The 19508-nt window shown below is 41.9% G+C and overlaps 1 protein-coding gene across 1 annotated transcript in view; it reads right to left on the reverse strand.

Moving 5' to 3' along the window:
• Positions 1 to 19508, reverse strand: part of LOC112643690 (zinc finger protein 347-like) — a 53409-nt gene that overhangs the window by 15695 nt on the left and 18206 nt on the right. The window contains exons 5-11 of the mRNA XM_035699726.2: positions 17256 to 17368; positions 10100 to 10226; positions 9755 to 9850; positions 4257 to 6207; positions 3185 to 3201; positions 1276 to 1510; positions 1055 to 1175 (exon numbers count right to left, since the gene is read on the reverse strand). Of these exons, the coding sequence (XP_035555619.2) occupies positions 1055 to 1175; positions 1276 to 1510; positions 3185 to 3201; positions 4257 to 6207; positions 9755 to 9850; positions 10100 to 10226; positions 17256 to 17368 (2660 nt within the window). The remainder of the gene's footprint in view (positions 1 to 1054; positions 1176 to 1275; positions 1511 to 3184; positions 3202 to 4256; positions 6208 to 9754; positions 9851 to 10099; positions 10227 to 17255; positions 17369 to 19508) is intronic.

Below are 19508 nucleotides of genomic sequence, written 5' to 3' on the forward strand. Positions count from 1 at the left end.
CGTCATATGTAGTAGTATCAAAATGACTTAATGTTGATCTAGTAAAGTATGTTTGCTGGGTTTCTCCACTGAAAATATCAAAACCAATTATGGCCAAAAAGAACCATCATACATACAGGGTTCACATCAATGCATTTCAAGACTTATAAACCGGGCAGCCCTGGTGGCGCAGCGGTTTAGCGTTGCCTGCAGCCCAGGGCGTGATCCTAGAGACCCTGGATCGAGTCCCGTGTGGGGCTCCCTGCATGGTGCCTGCTTCTCCCTCTGCCTCTCTCTGTGTCTCTATGAATAAATAAATAAAATCTTTAAAAAAAAAAGACTTATAAACCTATAGTAATGTAGTATTCTTGAAAAGATAAACACACAGAATAGAGATCCCAGAAGAAGACCCATGCAAAGCAAATATACTCAATTGTTTGACAAAGGTATAAAGGCTGTTCAATGGAGAAAAGAAAGACTTCAGCACATCATACTAGAACACATAGACATCCCTGGAGGGGGGGGGAAGGAATTTAAGCATCCATCACATGAGTCATATATCTGATAAAGGACTGGTATCCAGAACACAGAATTCTTAAAAGTCGACAAGAAAATTCAGTTATAAAAATGAGCAAAGACTTTGAACAGGCACTTGATCGAAGATAAAAAGATGGGGAACAAGCATATGATGATCAACATAATTTGTTATTAGGAAATTACAAATTAAAACTAAAGTGTTCGGGACGCCTGGGTGGCTCAGCGGTTGAGCATCTGCCTTTGGCTCAGGGCGTGATCCTGGAGTCCGGGACGGAGTCCCACATCGGACTCCCTTCTTGAAGCCAGCTTCTCCCTCTGCCTCTGCCTGTGTGTGTGTGTGTGTGTGTGTGTGTGTCATGAATAAATAAATAAAATCTTAAAAACAAAAAACACAAGCCCTACACTCCCCAAACAACACTGACCTCAATTCCATCTCATGTTCACCCCAGAGCTCCTGGTCCAGAGACACTTCCCTCCCAGCCCCCCATCCTTGTCAGGTGCCCTGGGTGCCTGAGAGGCAGTGATGGCGGGTCCACACCTGCCGTGTTGAATCACTGCACACGGCCAAATTAACACACAGGCCCCAGGCTCTGACCATTCGCCGTTCATCGCCAGTCTCCGAAGACCACGCCTTAACCGCCGCCCGCAATCCTCCGCTACTGAAGCCAAATAAACCCCCAAACACTGGGGACTCTTCACGCGCGTTCTCGCTTTCCCCGCCGGGCCCCTTGCTTGAGACCCACACCCAGTTGGGCGCACCAGACCCCCAGCGCGCTCTCCCAACTGCGTCGGACTGCTAGGCTCTCCGCGCCCCGCGGGCCAGCGATGGGGACGTCGAGGGCTGCCAGGAGGGAGACTAGCGGCCTCGGGTCCTGCAGGAAGCGCGCGCCCCTCGCTTGGGGCCTGAGAGCCCGCGGCTGTGAGGTGACCACCGTTTCCTCACGGAGCATGTCTGGCGCTTCTGACTGGAGTGGCATGGCTGCCACCACCCTCCCTGGCGGAAAGAAATGAAACGGTCTTAAGGGCACCCGGGCGGGGCCTCCTCTCTTCTCAAAAGGGTCACAGGCGCAGAGCTAACTACTTTCCAGAGACGGGAACCTACCCAAGCCTGACGTGGCGTGGGGCGCGTTCTACTCATGAGTTTGGAAGAAACAGCGCGCGGATGGTGCCCTGAGCCGTTAGGCAGGCACCCCGAGAAAACTCGTGAATGCGGCGGGTTTGCGTCAAGTCCGGTGTTCAAATGCAAAGACCCCAGAGTGCTCTTCGCTGGATCTCCGTTGAATTTTCCTCTCCTCGTGCGTCTCCGTTACTCACACACCTGCCACAGGACACTTCTGGTCACCAGATGTTTGAAGGGATTTCCAGGACACCAGCTGGGTGTCCTGCAACGTTACTCGATTGGACACGGTCTACCGGGACATAGTGTCAGATCCCACAGGTGAAGCGCCCAGCCCTACAGAGTGTGCCCCTCTCTCCATTTTATATGCCAGTGGCAAGCAGCAGGTCTGCCTAATTTCTGACTTGGTTACTAGTGGGAGCTTCTCCCAGCCCCCTCCTCTGGTTCCATTAATTTGCAGCAGCAGCTCACAGAACTCAGAGGAACACTTGAACCAGTTTATTAAAGGAGATGATAAAGAATATACATGAACAGCCAGATGAAGAGATACATAGGGTGAGACCTGGAAGGACCCATTCCAAGCACCAGAGCTTCTAGGTCTGTGGAGTTGTGGTATGTTACCCTCCCTGTACAAGGTGTTCACCTACCTCAAATTTCGCCTACTATTTGTGGATGTTACGGAGGCTTCCTCAGGTAAAATTGTTAAATTTTTAAAAAGATTTTATTATTTATTTGACACAGGGAAAGAGAGGGGAGAACACAAGCGGTGGGGGGGGGGTGGCAGGCAGAGGGAGAAGCAGACTCCCCCCCCCCTCCCCAAGCAGGGAGCTCCACGTGGGGCTCAATCCCAAAACCCCAGGATCACGGTCTTAGTCAAAGGAAGACACTCAACCCACTGAGCCACCCAGGTGCCCCCCTAAAATTGCTCAATTTTTGACTCAATTTCCTTCTCCTCTCTCTGGAGGATGGGGGGACATGTAGGGCTCAAAGTTCTTTTTTATTTTCCCAAAGATTTTATTTATTGATTCATGACAGAGAGGCAGAGACATAGGCAGAGGGAGAAGCAGACTGCTATGAGGGAGCCTGATACAGGATTTGATCCCAGGACCCTGGCATCAGGACCTGAGCCAAAGGCAGATGCTCAACCACTAAGCCACCCAGGTGCCCCAGGGCTCAAAGTTCTAAGTTTCTAACTATGGTTTAGTCTCTCCAGTGACCAGTCCCCATCCAGGAGCCATCCAGAAACCCACCCAGAGTTGCCTCATTGGAATAAATGCTCCTTGCACACTCATCATTTAGGAATTTACACAGGTTTCAGGAGTGTGTGCTACAAACAAGGGGAAGAGACCAATATCCCACAAGGTCAAATAGTAAACTTTAAAGAGTAAGTGCTAAATGATTCTACTATTCTCATAGTCTATAAATGACAAATTCTATAAATTTGTCTCTGATACCAGGGGTTAGGGTCACAGAAATACGTGACTATGAATGGATAGCATGAGGGAGTTTGTGTTGACAAGACATTCTATGGTGTTGGTTATACAAACCTACATGATAGTTTCTTAAAACTATATGTAAAAATCAAAACAAAAATGAGTGTGTTAAAACTGGTGAGATCCAAGTAAATCCTGTGGTTAGAAGTGTTATAATAATAATTTCACTTTCCTCTATTTGATAATGAACTCTGGTTATGTAAGATTTTATCTTTGGAAGTAGCTGACTGAAGAGCACTTAGGAAATCCTTGAAAAATTCCAGTTTTTGTGATTCTAAACTTATTTCAAATTCAAAATTGATGCTGCTTATAAACTTGATTAAACATATTGAGTTATACATATGAAATGAATATATTCATTTTGAAGTACTTCAAGTATTCTGCACTTGGAACTTGGAACTAGAGAAATTCAAAAGTTAAATATATAATGAAACAGGTATGGAATCCCCCTGTATTGTACATGTTAAAATTTAATCCATGGTGAGAGTAACTGCCACTATTAAAATTTATATAATCAATTATAAGGCAATCAGAAATACAGCTAAAATATCCTATTCTGAATGCTTCTGAGGCATATTATCTGTTATGTGTAGACAGGACAATGCTCTCATTCATCACTTCTGGGAGGCTTCTTTCCTTGTTTGCTACTTTGTTAAAGTCTACCACATTGAATGTGTTCCTAGGTTATTTCTGTATGGATTTCCTGGCAAATATATTACTTCAAGCCCTGCTATATTTATTGCCAAAGGAAAGTACCTGTCTAGTGTGAACTGACATCTATTAAGGTCTTACTTCTGGGCACAGGTTTTCCCACAGTTATATTTCTACCAATAACAAATATTCATTCATGATCTGTGATGATGAATATAAAAGGGTCTACTTCCCATTGAAGGCTTTCTTCATCTGCCACATTCATAGAATCTATTTCAAACTGTACTTTTTAGATTTAGATGTACAATGTCCTAAAATATTTTCATCAAAGCTGATTGTATGAGTTTTGTAAATTTTTTCATCTATATAAAATGACACAATTGATCACTAAACATATCATTCTTTGCATTGTTATTCTTCATTACGTACTATTATTATCTTCAGGGCCTACATCTGGCAACAGGTCATCCCAAAGTGACTATCTGTGAATTCTCTTATGTTTAACAAGGATTGACAAGTGGGCAAAAGTTTTCCCACAATCACTGCAGCCATAGGGTCTCTCTCCTGTATGTTTTCTTTGGTGAACATTGAGCCCTGACTTTGTAGTGAAGGCTTTCCCACAATCACTGCATTCATATGGTTTCTCTCCTGTGTGAATTCTCTGATGGGTAATGAGATCATTTTTGCGCAAAGAAAATTTTCCACATTCAGTACATGCAAAGGAAGTTTTTCCGGTGTGTAACCTCTGATGTTGTATGAGGCAGGTCTTCTTCCTGAAGGCTTTATCACATTCATTGCATTTGTATGGTTTCTCCCCAGTATGAGTTTGCTGATGTATACCTAGAGTGCTCTTCATGGTGAAGCCTTTTCCACATTCATTGCATATATACGGTTTCTCCCCAGTATGAGTTCGCAAATGTGCAATGAGCATGCTTTTCCCAGTTAAGCCTTTGCCACATTCATTACATATATAGGGTTTCTCTCCCGTATGAGTGCGCCTATGTACATTGAGATGACTCTTCTCTGTGAAGCCTTTTCCACATTCAGCGCATATATAGGGCTTCTCTCCTGTATGAGTTCGTTGATGTCCTATCAGCCGTATCTTTGCTGGAAAGCCTTTTCCACATACACTACATACATAGGGTTTCTCTCCTGTATGAGTGCGCTGATGTACAATCAGACGGCTCTTCACAGTGAAACCTTTCCCACAATCATTGCATATATATGGCTTCTCTGCAGTATGAGTTCGCTGATGTACAATGAGATCACTCTTCATGGTAAAGCCTTTTCCACATACACTACATACATAGGGTTTCTCTCCTGTATGTGTTCGCTGATGTCTGATGAGAGGACTCTTCAGGGTGAAGCCTTTTCCACACTCACTGCATGTGTAGGGTTTCTCTCCTGTATGAGTTCGCTGATGTACAATGAGACACTGCTTCATTGAAAAGCCCTTTCCACATTCACTACATGTATACAATTTCTCTTCTGTATGAGTTTGCTGATGTGTGATAAGACTGTTCTTCAAGGTGAAACCTTTCCCACATTCATTGCATATAAAAGGTTTCTCACCAGTATGAGTTCGGTGATGTGCAACAAGACGTCTCTTCTCAATGAAGCCTTTTCCACATTCACTGCATATATAAGGTTTTTCTCCTGTATGAGTTTTCTGATGCGTAGTGAGACTAAACTTTGTAGAGAAGGCTTTCTCACATAGGCTGCATCCATGAGGCTTCTCTCCTGTATGAGTTCGCTGATGATAAATAAGCTGACACTTCTTGATGAATGCTTTCCCACATTCATTACACATATAAGGCTTCTGTCCCAAATGAGTTTTCTGGTGTATACTGAACTGTGATTTCTTGAGGAATGTTTTGTCACATTCAGTACATTCATAATGTTTCAGTCCTGTATGAATTCTCTGATGTTCAGTTAGTCTGGACTTTCTAGAGAATGCTTTCCCACACAGATTGCACCCATGAGGTTTCTCTCTAGTATGAACTCTCTGATGATCAACGAGCTGAGACACCATGACAAAGGTTTTCCCACATTCACCACATACATGGGATTTCTGCATGTTGTGAGTTCTCTGCTGTTTAAAAACCTGGGAAGTATTGTTGATGGGTTTTACGTTCATAGGAGATTTAATTACACTATAAAATTGTTCATGGTTAGAATGAAGAAGGGATTTTCCATTTTCATTAAACTCAGTAGAGTTCTTTGAGTTTATACTCTGGCTTTCAAAACTTAAATTTGATTTTAAAGGTTTTTCACATAAGTCAAACATATAATTTTGCTTTAACAGGAAATGACTTTCACTCTGATTAAGAATATTTGCAAATGTATTATGTTCATAGCATTGTTCCACACTCTTCTGAATGCTTCGATTTTGCAAGTGACACTGCAGAGGATCATCAGCTTTCCTGATTTCTAGGAGAGAAAGGAACAATGAATCATTCTGTAATCTCTCATAATCTGGGCTTAGAATAAAACTAATTTAAATATGCCTTCATGTGGGGGTGGCTGGGTGGATCAGTCAGTTAAGTGTCTGACTTCACCTCAGGTCATGTTTTTGGGGTCCTGGGATCCAGCCCTTTGTCCAGCTCCACACTCAGCGGGGAGTCTGCTTGTCCTTCTCCCTCTACCTCTCCCCCTACTCAGGTTTGTTCTCTCTCTCAAATAAGTAAAATCTTTTTAAAAAATTGTTAAAAATAGAACTACCCTATGATACAGCAATTATATTACTAGGTATTTAACCAAAGGATAGAAAAATACAGATTTGAAGAGGCATGTGAACCCCAATGTTCATAGCATTATCAACAATAGCTAACTGATGGAAAGAGCCCAAATGTCTACCTGCTGATGAATGGATAAAGAAGATGTGGTGTGTGTATATAATATATACACAACAGAATATTACTGCCATCAAAAAGAATGAAATCTTGCCTTTTGCAATGACATGGATGGAGCTAGAGTGTATTATGCTAAGTGGAATAAGTCAGCCAGAGAAAACCAAATACCATAGGATCTCACTCATACGTCAAATTTTTTTTAAAGAATTTACTTATATATTCATGAGAGACACAGAGAAAGGCAGAGACATAGGCGGAGGGAGAAGCAGACAGGGAGCCTGATGGAAGATTTGATCCCAGGACCCCGGGACCACAACCTGAGCCAAAGACAAATACTCAACCACTGAACCGCCCAGGTGCCCCCATATGTGGAATTTAAGAAACAAAACAAATGAATATACAGGAAGGGAAAAAAAAGAAAAGCAAACCACGAGACTCTTATCTATAGAGAACAAACTGAGGGCTGGTGGAGGGAGGTAGGTGGGACATGACCTAAATGAGTGATGGGTAGTAAGGAAGGTACTTGCGATGAGCACTGGGTGTTATATGTGAGTGATGACTAAATTCTACTCCTAAAATCAATAAATTTGAAAAAAAAAAGATAAAGATGATATATACACACACACACACACACACACACACACACAATGGAGTATTACTTAGCCATAAAAAAGGAAATCTTACAATGTGCGACAACATGAAGGGACCTAAAGAGTATAAGACTAAGTGAAGTATATCAGCCAGAGAAAGACAAATACTTTATGATTTTACCCATATGTGGAATTTAAGAAACAAAACAAATGAACGAAGGAAAAAGAAACAAAAAAGTAGACTCTTAAATACAGAGAACAAACTAATGATTGCCAGAGGGAAGGTAGGTGGAAGGATGGGTTAAAGAGATAAGGGGAGTTAAGAGCAACTTACCTGGATGAGCACAGAGAAATGTATAGAATTGTTGAATCATTACACTGTATACCCAAAACTTATGTAACACTGTATGCTAATGATATTTGAATTAAAAAAAAAAAAAAGAATCAGACTCAAGTTCTTAAAAAATTAGTGAAAATTCCATTTTGCCATCACTTTAGAAATTGATAAGTAACAATAAATGGGCACAGCCAGTGTCAGGGCATGGCTAAATTACAAATAAATAAATAATAGAAAACAAAAGCTTTAGGAAAATACATGCAGTGATAACACCTAATAATTAAAGGAAAATGTGAATTAGCAAAACCATGAAGGAAATCATTTAAAGTAGACATAGTTATGACCTAGTTTGGTTTGGAAATCATGTAGCATGCTAAAAAAGATATTTTCTTGTTAATCAAATGACATTTACAAAGAGAGCTCAGGGGCACCTGGATGGCTCGGTTAGTTAAGCATCCAACTCTTAATTCCTGCTCAGGTCATGATCTCAGGGTTGTGATACTGAGCCCCAAGCCCAGTATGGAACCTGATTAAGATTCTCTTTCTTCCCCTCCTCCCACTCCCCCAAGTAGAGAGTTCAGCAAGTAGAGAACATTTTTTTTTTAAAGATTTATCTATTTATTTATTTGTGATAGACATAGAGAGAGAGAGAGGCAGAGACACAGGAGGAAGGAGAAGCAGGCTCCATGCCGGGAGCCTGACGTGGGACTCGATCCCGGGACTCCAGGATCGCGCCCTGGGCCAAAGGCAGGCGCTAAACCGCCTAGCCACCCAGGGATCCCAAGTAGAGAACATTTAAGGTAATGAGGTAATGCCAGGATAAGGAGAACTTAAAATAGGTAGTTGTGTCAAGATGAAAGAGAACCTAAATTTTATTTTATTTATTTTTTAAATATTTTATTTATTTATTCATGAGAGACACACAGAGAGAGGGGCAGAGTTATAGGCAGAGGGAGAAGCAGGCTCCACACAGGGAGCCTGATGTGAGATTCGATCCTGGGGCTCCAGGATCACACCTTGAGCCAAAGGCAGACGCTTAACTGCTGAGCCACCCAGGTGTCCCAAGAACCTAAATTTTTTTTAGAAAGGATGGAGAGAAGATGATTCTCATTCTCACACGCAAAATGGGAAGACTTAGGCTAGCTGCCATGAAGAAAGGTAAAATCCATAGAAAAAAACATGGATTAGACAATATTAAGAGAGAAGCCAATTTGGATGTCGCAGAGAAGGGAAAGGGGTTAATTCATGGGAATAGAGGAAGCTTGTAAGAGTTATGAGAACTGAGAAGAAAATGAAAATAGAAGTATGGAGAACCTCTGGGGTTTCTGGTAAAACAGTAGGGGAGGGGAGTCAAAGAATGACCTAAATGCACACCAAAAATCAGGTTATCATGGAGACAAAGCATCCAAGGTGGGGTCAGATGTTATGGAAGGAGAACATTATTTCCTAGTAAGGCAGGCAAGCATAGTAGTAAGAAAAAAGTGAAGTCGAAGCTGTTTCTTTACAGAGAGGCCTGGAAGGTAGAATTTCATAGCAGGAGAAGTGGTAACAGGCAGAGACACTGTCACAGTGGATGAAGACGAGAAAGATTAGAAAATGATAGGAAGGGGCACCTGGCTGGCTCAGTCACTGGAGTGTGCGGTGCAACTCTTGATCTCAGAGTTAAGTTTGAGGCCCATGTTGGGAGTAGAGATTACTTAAAAATAAAAATCCTTAAAAAAAAAAAAATTAAAAAGAGTGCACCTGGGTAGCTCAGTCGGTTGATTTCAGTTTTGATTTCGACTCCGGTCATGCTCTCAGGGTTGTGAGATGGAGATCTGTGTCAGGCTCTGTGCTCAGCAGGGAGTTTGATTGAAGATTCTTTCTCTTGTCTCCCTCTCCCACTATCCCCACCCCCTGCTCACATACACTCTCTCTCTAAAAATAAATAGATCTTTTAAAAAATAAAATTAAAAGAAAGTCCTAGGAAGATGACTATGTAAATAAACAAAACCAGGAAGTATGTAAGGTAAACAGAGATCAGATCTTAAAAAAGGGGGCATATTTTCCTCTAAACTTCAACAAAGAAAAAGAGTTCTCATATGGGAAGAAAGATAGAGGGACTATTTACATTTCCTCAGATACTGTCATGGTTCTGAGGCCTTCTCTGACTGACCAGAATACTACTGCAGCTGCCCATCTTGCCAGTTCTCACTTACCTGGGCAGATTCGACTGTGGATTTCATCTTCTATCATCGAAAGTTCTCCTCCTCGTTCCAACTTGGACAGTGCATCTGGTTTGCTGGCTTGATATCCTGTTCATGAAAAAAGATAGAAGACTCAATGGACCGGGGTACAGCAAGAAGGGATAATGTTACATTTTAGGGACTAAACAGGTAACATCAAGGCTATTCTCTCAAAAGATGGGATATTATACCCTCTTCGCTGAGGCAAGAGAAGGATCTGAGAATCTACTGATTCAAAGTACAAAAGAGTTAAGTAGATGAGAAAGAAAAAGCCACTGGCAGAATACCCTGTGAGTGCCACAGGGAAGCTGTCCTCACCCACTGACACCAGGTTTCTATAGTTCTCCAGCATCATGTCCCAGTACAGGTCCTTCTGAGCAGGGGCCAGGAGCTGCCACTCCTCCCAGGTGAAGTCCACAGCCACATCATCAAATGTGAGGGATTCCTGTTAAACACAGTTATGTTTAATGAAGTGAAATTCTTGTGGCGATATGAAAAAAACAGATAAAGGAAATTATTCTGTTCATTTCACCATATAGGAAATGGGTGATTTTTATTCCTTAATACATTGTGATAGAAGAAATCTTGTAAAATATTATGTCATTGTGCAATCTTCTATCCAACAAACTTGAAAATTTAAGAAAGTTTCTGTTACACATACCATTAAATCCTCCTGCTAGTGTAAGAACATCTGTAATCTATATATATTTGAGCATCTGTTTGCCAGTAGAACTATATAATACTTATAAGTAGATGAATACATTTCTAAATTCACTGTGAGCATTTGAGCCAATACCAAAACCAGTAATGAAGAGACTGCAAATGCTAGAATCACAAGACAATACATACTAATTTCAGTGGCTAATAAAACAAAAGTAACTGTACAAAACATATAATAAAGCAAAAGGATTCTCCCATACCTTGCCCTATGCTTCTTTTCCATTTGGCTGTTCCCACTTTGTATCCTTTACAATAAACTGGAAAATGTGAAGTGTTTTCCTGAGATATGTGAGCCACTGTAGTTAATTATAAAACTCAACAAAGGGATTGTGGGAAACTGTATTTGTAGCCAAGTCAGAATACTTGGCATCTGAAATGAGGGCAGTCTTGCAGGGCTGAGCCCTATAAACTTGTGAAGTACGATAGTAACTCCATGTAGTCAGTGTCAAGATTGAATCAAATTGCAGATTGGTGGAGTCTGGAAAGTTGGAAAACTGGCCATTGGTGTGGAAAAACTCACATATTTGGTGTCACAAGTGTTGGCAGTAGAAACATCACAGTAATGCCTACCACGTAACTTACCAAAATTCTCTTGTGATGACTGTCAGAGATATTTGCAGCACACTGCTAGCTAATGTGATCTACAGGGTCCCACACAGTCACATATATTAGAACATGAATCACAAAGTATGAAACCTATGAAAAATAGGTTCCTGATCCTACTTTGCCCAGATTTCTCCAGATCCTGCTATTCTCAATTTAAACTTTTCTTTTTAATTGCACTGATTTTTTTTTTAAACAGGTCTCTACAAATCTATTGGGAAATTAAGGAAAAAATAAAAGAAACCAAAAAATCACCTGGGCCTGGATCATCTTCTGATTTTGGGAAATTACTAGTAACTGGGATGCTCTATCTTTAGCTCTTCTGGATCAGCTCTACATTTCTGTTCAAAAATCTTGGTTTTCAGTCAAGGGTTTCCCCAGAAATGATGTTATATTACCTAAGTCTTGGAATCTTCTCCTTTCTTCCCTTCATCCCTTTTGTTCTTGGGGAGACAGTACCTACAGGCTGAAAAGCAAATTACTTAGATAGTGGCACATTATCTTTAGGCTCAGATCTTGTCACTGTTGCTGAGCATCCACCTTAAACCAAGGCCCCAAAAGATCTGTCTTTTTATTAAATGCTCTGGGTCAAGAAAACATAACATTCAGAATGTTTGAGAAGCACACTTTTCTTCTGTAGAGTAGAAATGGTATGATTGTCAAAGGGAATGTGGGACAGAGACCCAGAACAGTGTAATGCCCAATGGCAGGGGACTCCTCAGGCAGATCAATTTTAGGAAAGAGGGCATACAGACAGTTAAGATATAGACATCTCAATTTTATTTTTTTAAGTTTTATTTATTTATTTACTTATTTAGAAAGAGAGAGCACCTGTGAACAGGAAAGGGACAGAGAAAAAGAGAATCCCAAGCAGAAGCCATGCACAGCACTGAGTCCAACACAGGGATCAATCTCATGACCCTGAGATCATGCCTCGAGCTGAAATCAAGAGCTGGACCCTAAACTGACTGAGCCACCCAGGCACCTCCACATTTTTCTTTTAAATCATACATGTCCATCTACCTCTTCAAAAGTCTTTTTACATCGCAGGATGCATTCACTTGATTTTGAGATCATGCAAAGCAAATAATAAGCACCATCTTACTTAATTTCTCATTACCATCCACTCTTGATACTGTTGAGTAATAAATATTAACCTATATAGCATAGTCAGAAAAATATTCCTTAGAAATAGAACTGAAAGACATTTTCAGACAAAAGAAGAAAGAATTTTTCTTCAGAAGGCCTGTGTTACAGCAAATATGAATGTTCTTCAAGCAAAAGGAAAGGATCCTCCAACATAACCACAGGAGCAAGAAGGAGTCGAGAGAAACAAAACTGGTATGTAAGAGTTTAAGTCTAAATTAGTTCCAAATAGGGATGCCTGGGTGGCTCAGCAGTTTAGCACCTGTCTTCGGCCCAGGGCATGATCCTGGAATCCCGGGATCGAGTCCCATATCAGGCTCCCTGCATGGAGCCTGCTTCTCCCTCTGCCTGTGTCTCTGCCTCTCTCTCTCTCTCTCTCTCGAACAAATAAAAATCTTTAAAAAAAATTAAAAAAATATTTACAAAAATAATAAATTAGTACCAAATAGGAACATAATAATGATCATCCCTCAGGAGGTTTTATCTTGTATATTTTTTAAAACATCTTATTTATTTGAAAGAGAGAGCACGAGTGGGGGAGGGCAGGGGAAGAGGGAGAAGCAGACTTCCCACTGAGCAAGGAGCCAGACATGGGGCTTGATCCCAGGATCCTGCGATCATGACCTGAGCTGAAGGCAGACACTTAACCAACTGAGCTACCCAGGCACCCCTCTCAGGAGGTAACATAAAGAGTTAAAATAGTCCATGAAAGCGTATAAATTAGGAAGTGGGTAAATGAAAAACTGTTCTAAGATCTCTGTATAGATAGAGAAGTATAAAAGAACTAATTCCTGGAGTGCCTGGGTGGCTCAGTCACTTCAGCGTCTGACTCTTGATTTCAGCTCAGGTCATGATCTCAGGGTGGTGAGACTGCACCATCTCTACCCCTCCCAGCATCCCCCACCACACCCTGCCACCCCACCAATGCCAAGCACAGACAAGCACCCTCTCTCTGTCTAAAAAAAAAAAAGTACTAATTACTACAATAGTTTGACAAATAAAAACTGTAAGTTATTTTGCAATCTCTCATGTAAGGAATAAAACTAATATATTTGTTAAAACATGCATAATTCCCATTTAAAAGAGAAAAAAATATAATGCACATGGTTTCTGTAGCAACTACTCAATTCTACCACTGCAGCTTGAAAACAATCATATTAAAAAAAAATAGTGTGGCTGAGTTCCAATAAAATTTATTAACAAAAACAGGCACTGGACCAGAGTCAGTTCATGGGTTCTACTTGCCCAACTCCAAATCAGAACACAAAAGCCATATAATCATCTAAATCACGGTCAGTAACATAGGGCCTAGACCACCTGTTTTTGGAAATAAATTTTTTTTTTTTTTTTTTTTTTTTTTTTATTTATGATAGTCACAGAGAGAGAGAGAGAGAGAGAGAGAGAGGCAGAGACACAGGCAGAGGGAGAAGCAGGCTCCATGCACCGGGAGCCCGATGTGGGATTCGATCCTGGGTCTCCAGGATCACGCCCTAGGCCAAAGGCAGGCGCCAAACCGCTGCGCCACCTAGGGATCCCTGGAAATAAATTTTTATGAGAACACAGATTTATCTGTTGACTATTGTCTCAGTCATGTGATTTTCACACTATAATGGCAGAGTTGAGAATTTGTGTCTGGAAACATTACCCAATATGGCACTGTTTGAAAAAATAATCAGGGACGCCTGGGTGGCTCAGTGGTTGTGCATCTGCCTTTGGCTCAGGTCATGATCTCAAGATCTGGGATCCAGTCCCAAACTGGGACCCTCAAAGGGAGCCTACTTACCCTTCTGCCTATGTCTGCCTCTCTGTGTCTCTCATGAATAAATAAAAATCTTAAAAAAAAAAAAAAGAAAAAATAATCAAAGATGACTTCTGCATATATAAAGAGGCAAATTATCAGTATTCACCTAACATGTCTATATACCTCTTTAGGCAGGTAGCTGGTTACAATGTTTAAATAGAAAAATTCTAGGGGTGCATAGGTAGCTCAGTTAAGCATCTGGCTTCGACTCAGTCATGATCCCGGGGTCCTGAGATCAAGCACTGCATCAGGCTCCCTGCTTCTCCCTCTCCCTCTGCTGCTCCCCTCTGCTTGTACACTCTCTCCATCAAATAAATAAATAAATATTTTTAAATAAATAAATAGAAAAATTCTATACCATCCTAAAGCACACATAGGTCAAGATCAGTGTTAAAGAACAGGATATTTCATGGGAATAATTTAAAATAAGAGCATGTATGTTTTAATCAGACAATTATCAGCATTCTATAATTAAAATAAAATTTCTGTTGCTAGATCATTAATGTAAGTTCACAGCTTGAAAGTTTTCATACTTAAAAAAGGGGGAGGCAGAGAGAGAGAAAATGAGTTATAAATACAAATTTTACAAAGCACAAAACCATAAATATGGGGAAATTATCAGCCTTTTTACTCAAATATACTAGGTTCCTACCTTCACAGATCTCTATTTTAGGTATTTTACTTCACTTAATCTTCAAAACCACCCCTGAGGGAGAGATTTTAACTTCTTTTTGCTATCAGGGAAAGAGACACAGGTCACATCAATCACACAATGGGATTTGAAAAATCAGATTCATTTCAGGGCGCCTGGGTGGTTCAGTAGTTTAAGTGTTTGCCTTTACCTCAGGTCATGATCCTGGGATAGAGCCCCTTGCCGTACTCCCCGCTCAGTGGGAAGTCTGCTTCTCCCTCTCCCTCTGCCCCTCCAGTTTGTTTTCTCTCTCAAATCAATAAATAACATCTTAAAACAAAAATCAGATTCATTTCATTCCAAAATTCACTTTCATCTCACTTCTCAGCAAGCCAAAACTATGTGTAAATAAGATCTCTGTTCATTAAGTAAACAAAGGAAATGAGTAAAAAGCTATTAGAATTAGAACTCTGTTACTCAAGTAATTGCAGAGGCATTTAGGGTAACAGTAGAGGGGTGCACCTGTCTTTAAAATGCACCAAAACAGAAAAGAGAAGACTGATTCATGATGCGCCTGGAGGGTGTTAGCTTCTGACTCTTGATTTTGGCTCTGGTCATGATCTAAGGTTTGTGAGATGGAGCCCAGCTTCTGGCTCTCTCTCTTTTTTTTTTTATTTATGATAGTCAGAGAGAGAGAGAGGCAGAGACACAGGCAGAGGGAGAAGCAGGCTCCATGCACTGAGAGCCCGACGTGGGATTCGATCCCGGGTCTCCAGGATCGCGCCCTGGGCCAAAGGCAGGCGCCAAACCGCTGCACCACCCAGGGATCCCGCTTCTGGCTCTCTATTGGGCATGGAGGCTGCTTGGGATTCTCTCTCTTCCTCTTGCTCAGCACCTCCCCAACTCTTAAAAAAAAAAAAAAAAAAAAAAAGACTGATTCATGAACAGAGGATGGATGGAGGGTTAGGTAACAGAGCTAGTCTAGTAGGACGTTAATGGTAGGATTTAGGTGGTAGGTATATAAATGGGTACTTTAACATTCTTTCAGTATTTCTGTATGCTTGAAATTTTTCCATACAAAATGTTAGGTGGAGAGAAAGATATTGTAATAAGAATTTAGTTGGGTGGCCAAGTAGCAAGGAAATGTTTAAAGTTAATGGATCTTTTACATTATAGAAAATTATAAGGAAAAGGGAGTCAGAAAGTAATAACACATTTACAACTTCGATAAAAATAAATAGTCTACGTTAAAGATGAAAGTCAGGGGCACAAACCCATGAGTAAATGCATAGTCATAAACTGTCCCCCCCAAAAAAAATAAATAAAACGCCCCCAAAATGATACTTAAACACTTCAAACATCTCACCTTTATATAAACACATGCAAACTCTGAGTAAGAATCCACTCACAATACCACCGGTTCATACATCAAAAATGATTTATAAATGTTTATTACATGAAACCATGTAATAGAGAAAATCATAGTACCAGGTACACAATTTATCTGAATTATCAATATTAAGCACATATTATAAAAACCTCAAATTGAAATCTACCAAGATCTTGAAAAGGATTATCCCTGGGGAACGGAACTTAACAGTGACAATGGATGTTATTTCACTTATGTCAGAGTCTGAAAAAAAAAAATATATCCAAGAGCAATGTGCAGGAATCTTGCAGGACAAAGGATAAAAGGCTGCATTTTAAATATAAAACTGCTATTAGGGCAGCGCCAGTGGCTCAGCGGTTTAGCGCCGCCTTCAGCCCAGGGTGTCATCCTGGAGACTCGGGATCGAGTCCCACATCAGGCTCCCTGCATGGAGCCTGCTTCTCCCTCTGCCTGTGTCTCTGCTTCTCTCTCTCTCTCTCTTTTTTTTTTTTTTTTGTCTTTGCTTCTCTCTCTCCTCTCTGCGTATTCTCATGAATAAATAAAATCTTAAAAAAAAATAAAACTGCTATTAGATATGCTGGATCATTAACCTCGCCAAAAAACTTTGATTTCTGAAAGTTCGAAAGTAATGGGTGATGCTGGCTGCCAAAGAGGGTTTAAAAACTAGAACCGAAGGCGGGACTTGGGGCTACAGGGCAGAAGGGGGATGCAAACGCATCTTGCTTCGGTGCCAACGGCCGGGGTCCCGGCTCAGCACGCGCTGGCCCAGCCCCCGGCCTTCAGGCGCAACCCACACTCGCACCCGCGCCCCGGACGCCCCACCCCAACCTTCATGAACCCCAGACCCCTGCACGTGAATCCCCAAAGAAGCTCCTCATTTTTGATCCTGGAACAAAACCGCACCTCGCGCAGCCTTCCTTGACAGCCACCACGCTCCGGCTCGCAATCTCCGAGTCCCAGAAAGCACACGGCCCCCAAATGTGCCCTCAGCACCAGGTCGCTGTTTTCCAGAGATCTTGAACCACGAACACCGAAAGCACCTCCTGACCGAGGCCACCGGCACCCCAAGCGCGGAAGAACGCCCACCCACGCCCTCCTCCCGCTGGAATCCCAGCCGCATCACCCAAGGCGAGCGCCGACCGACCCTCCTCGGCCATGGTCCATGAATACACCCAACACTGACCTGATTTTCACCACACACCATCACGACCGGCCAGCGCCTGAACTTACTTCGCTGAACTTCGTCCGCGTCCCTCCGCACCACAGGACGGTGGCCAACAAGGGTCTGAGGCATTTCTAGAGAAAAGACAACAGTATTCCTGGCTTTTCCGCTGCGTCAACATGGCTGCGCCCTGGCCGTTTCCCACGGGGGCGGCCATCTTGGATCACGGCCCTACTGAACGCCCAGGGGCCTCTTCGGCGCCCGCGAGGAGGGGCGGCTGGGAAAGTGCAAGGGGCCTTCCATCCCGGCAGAAACGCACAGGTGTGTCCAGGCTGAATCTTATATGACACGAAGACGGCGAGGGGAGGATCCCTTTCAGGGAGCCGACTGGGAAATTAAATTAGACGGCTCAGTTGGCGCTGTCCTGTTGAGGACCGGGAGGTATTTGTCCGGCACGGAACTCGTTTAGGAAAAGGCGAACCCACCCAGAGAAGCTTCCTCCACTGAGTTTCTAGCAAAAATAGGCTTGAAGCGACTTTTGGGCAAAAAATGACGACCAGAGAAGCCTTGAGGGCACAGAGATGGTGGTCACTGACTAGGAAATAAAAACGCTGGAACGCGCCAGATAGGCTTGGGGGAGCGCAATGGGGGAAAGTTAGTGCCCAGGGTGTAGGGCTGAACCTAGGCGGAGCTTTCCCTGGGCCCAGAGAGGAAGGCAGGCTTTGAGGACCAAGGGCCAGAAACAAGGTAGAATGGGGAGAACGGCTTGTGCGTATGACGGAGTAATTGCCACACTTTTCCAGGCAGTGTACCAGTTTCTGTTCCCACCATCAACATGAGATCCACTCTCCACATCCTGTTATAAAAGGAATAAGAAAAAGACCAACCTAGTATTTAAACAGCTCAATAATAAGCCATTTATCTTTTTAAATTGGAATTACCCGATTTTTTAAATGCGTCTAACATTCAAATAAAGGCAAAGTAAACATGAAACAAAAATATTTTAAACCTTAAGTCATAAAGGTTGAACAATGAATATGGCGAGGCCATGGGATACAGGCATTTTATCATGCTAAGCCTAAGTCTTATTTTACTCATACTGCCTAGGTAGGTAAGTATTATCTACCACATACAGCTTTGAATGAACTGTTACTATCCTGCTTATCACGGTTGGGAGTTAAAAATACACACTATATTTAATATTAGGTATTTGATGTGTTTTAAGGGAGGCAGGATATAAATCTAAAATGTTTTTGGAGCACAATTCTGCAATTATCCAATTTAAACAATCTATTTGAGCTAGGAATTTTAAAGAAATTCAGTAGAAAAACTTTTTGAGAACATGTACAAGGATAATTATAGCATCAATGTCGACAATTTTAGGAAACACTCTTCTGCTTGTAACATAATACTTTTGCATCTCTATATTCACATGTTTGGATAGCATCCTCTCCTAGTGACCGACCAATGTGTCCAATGGGACAATAACAAAAATTGTCCAGGACAATAACTCCTGGATTTGCTCAAGGAGTTATGGTCTATCTCTTGGAGGTCTTCTAACACATTAGAATAAAGCCCAAGCTAACCTCTTGCAGCATGAAAGACTGAATCACCCCATTCCAGTGGAAGCTTAGATGTATTAAAAAAAGCCAGCTAGCTCTTGCAGCCTCTATCCAGGCAGCCCCACCAGATAATCCAACCCTAGACCCATACTACAGAATTAGTAAATGTTTAGGAAATTAGTTTCATAATGCAATCAAAGGTAACTAATACCAGGACGCCTGGGTGGCTCAGTGGTTGAGCATCTGCCTTCTGCTCAGGGAGTGATCCCGGGGTCCTGGGATTGAGTCTTGTGTTAGGTTCTGTGTGGGGAGCCAGCTTCTCCATCTGTCTATGTCTCTGCATCTGTGTCTCTCATGAATAAATAAAATCTTTTTAAAAACCCAAAAAACAAGTCACCTACTGATATGCTTCATATTGGTATTAGTTATCTTTTTTTTTAAGATTTTTAAAAATTTTTACTTATTCATGAGAGACACACCAGAGAAGCAGAGACATAGGCAGAGGGAGAAGCTGGCTCCCCAGAGGGAGCCTGATACAAGTCTCAATCCCAGGACCCCAGGATCACTCCCAGAGCAGAAGGCAGGTGCTCAATCACAGAGCCACCCAAGTGCCCCCAGTAGGTGATTTGTTAAATAAATCATAAATGTCCCTTCATGAACAGCATACAGACATAAAAAGAGTGGACACTGTGAACTGATGCAGCCACTATGG

This window comes from Canis lupus, chromosome 1, assembly GCF_003254725.2.
Source record: "Canis lupus dingo isolate Sandy chromosome 1, ASM325472v2, whole genome shotgun sequence".
Classification (NCBI taxonomy): Eukaryota; Metazoa; Chordata; class Mammalia; order Carnivora; family Canidae; genus Canis; species Canis lupus.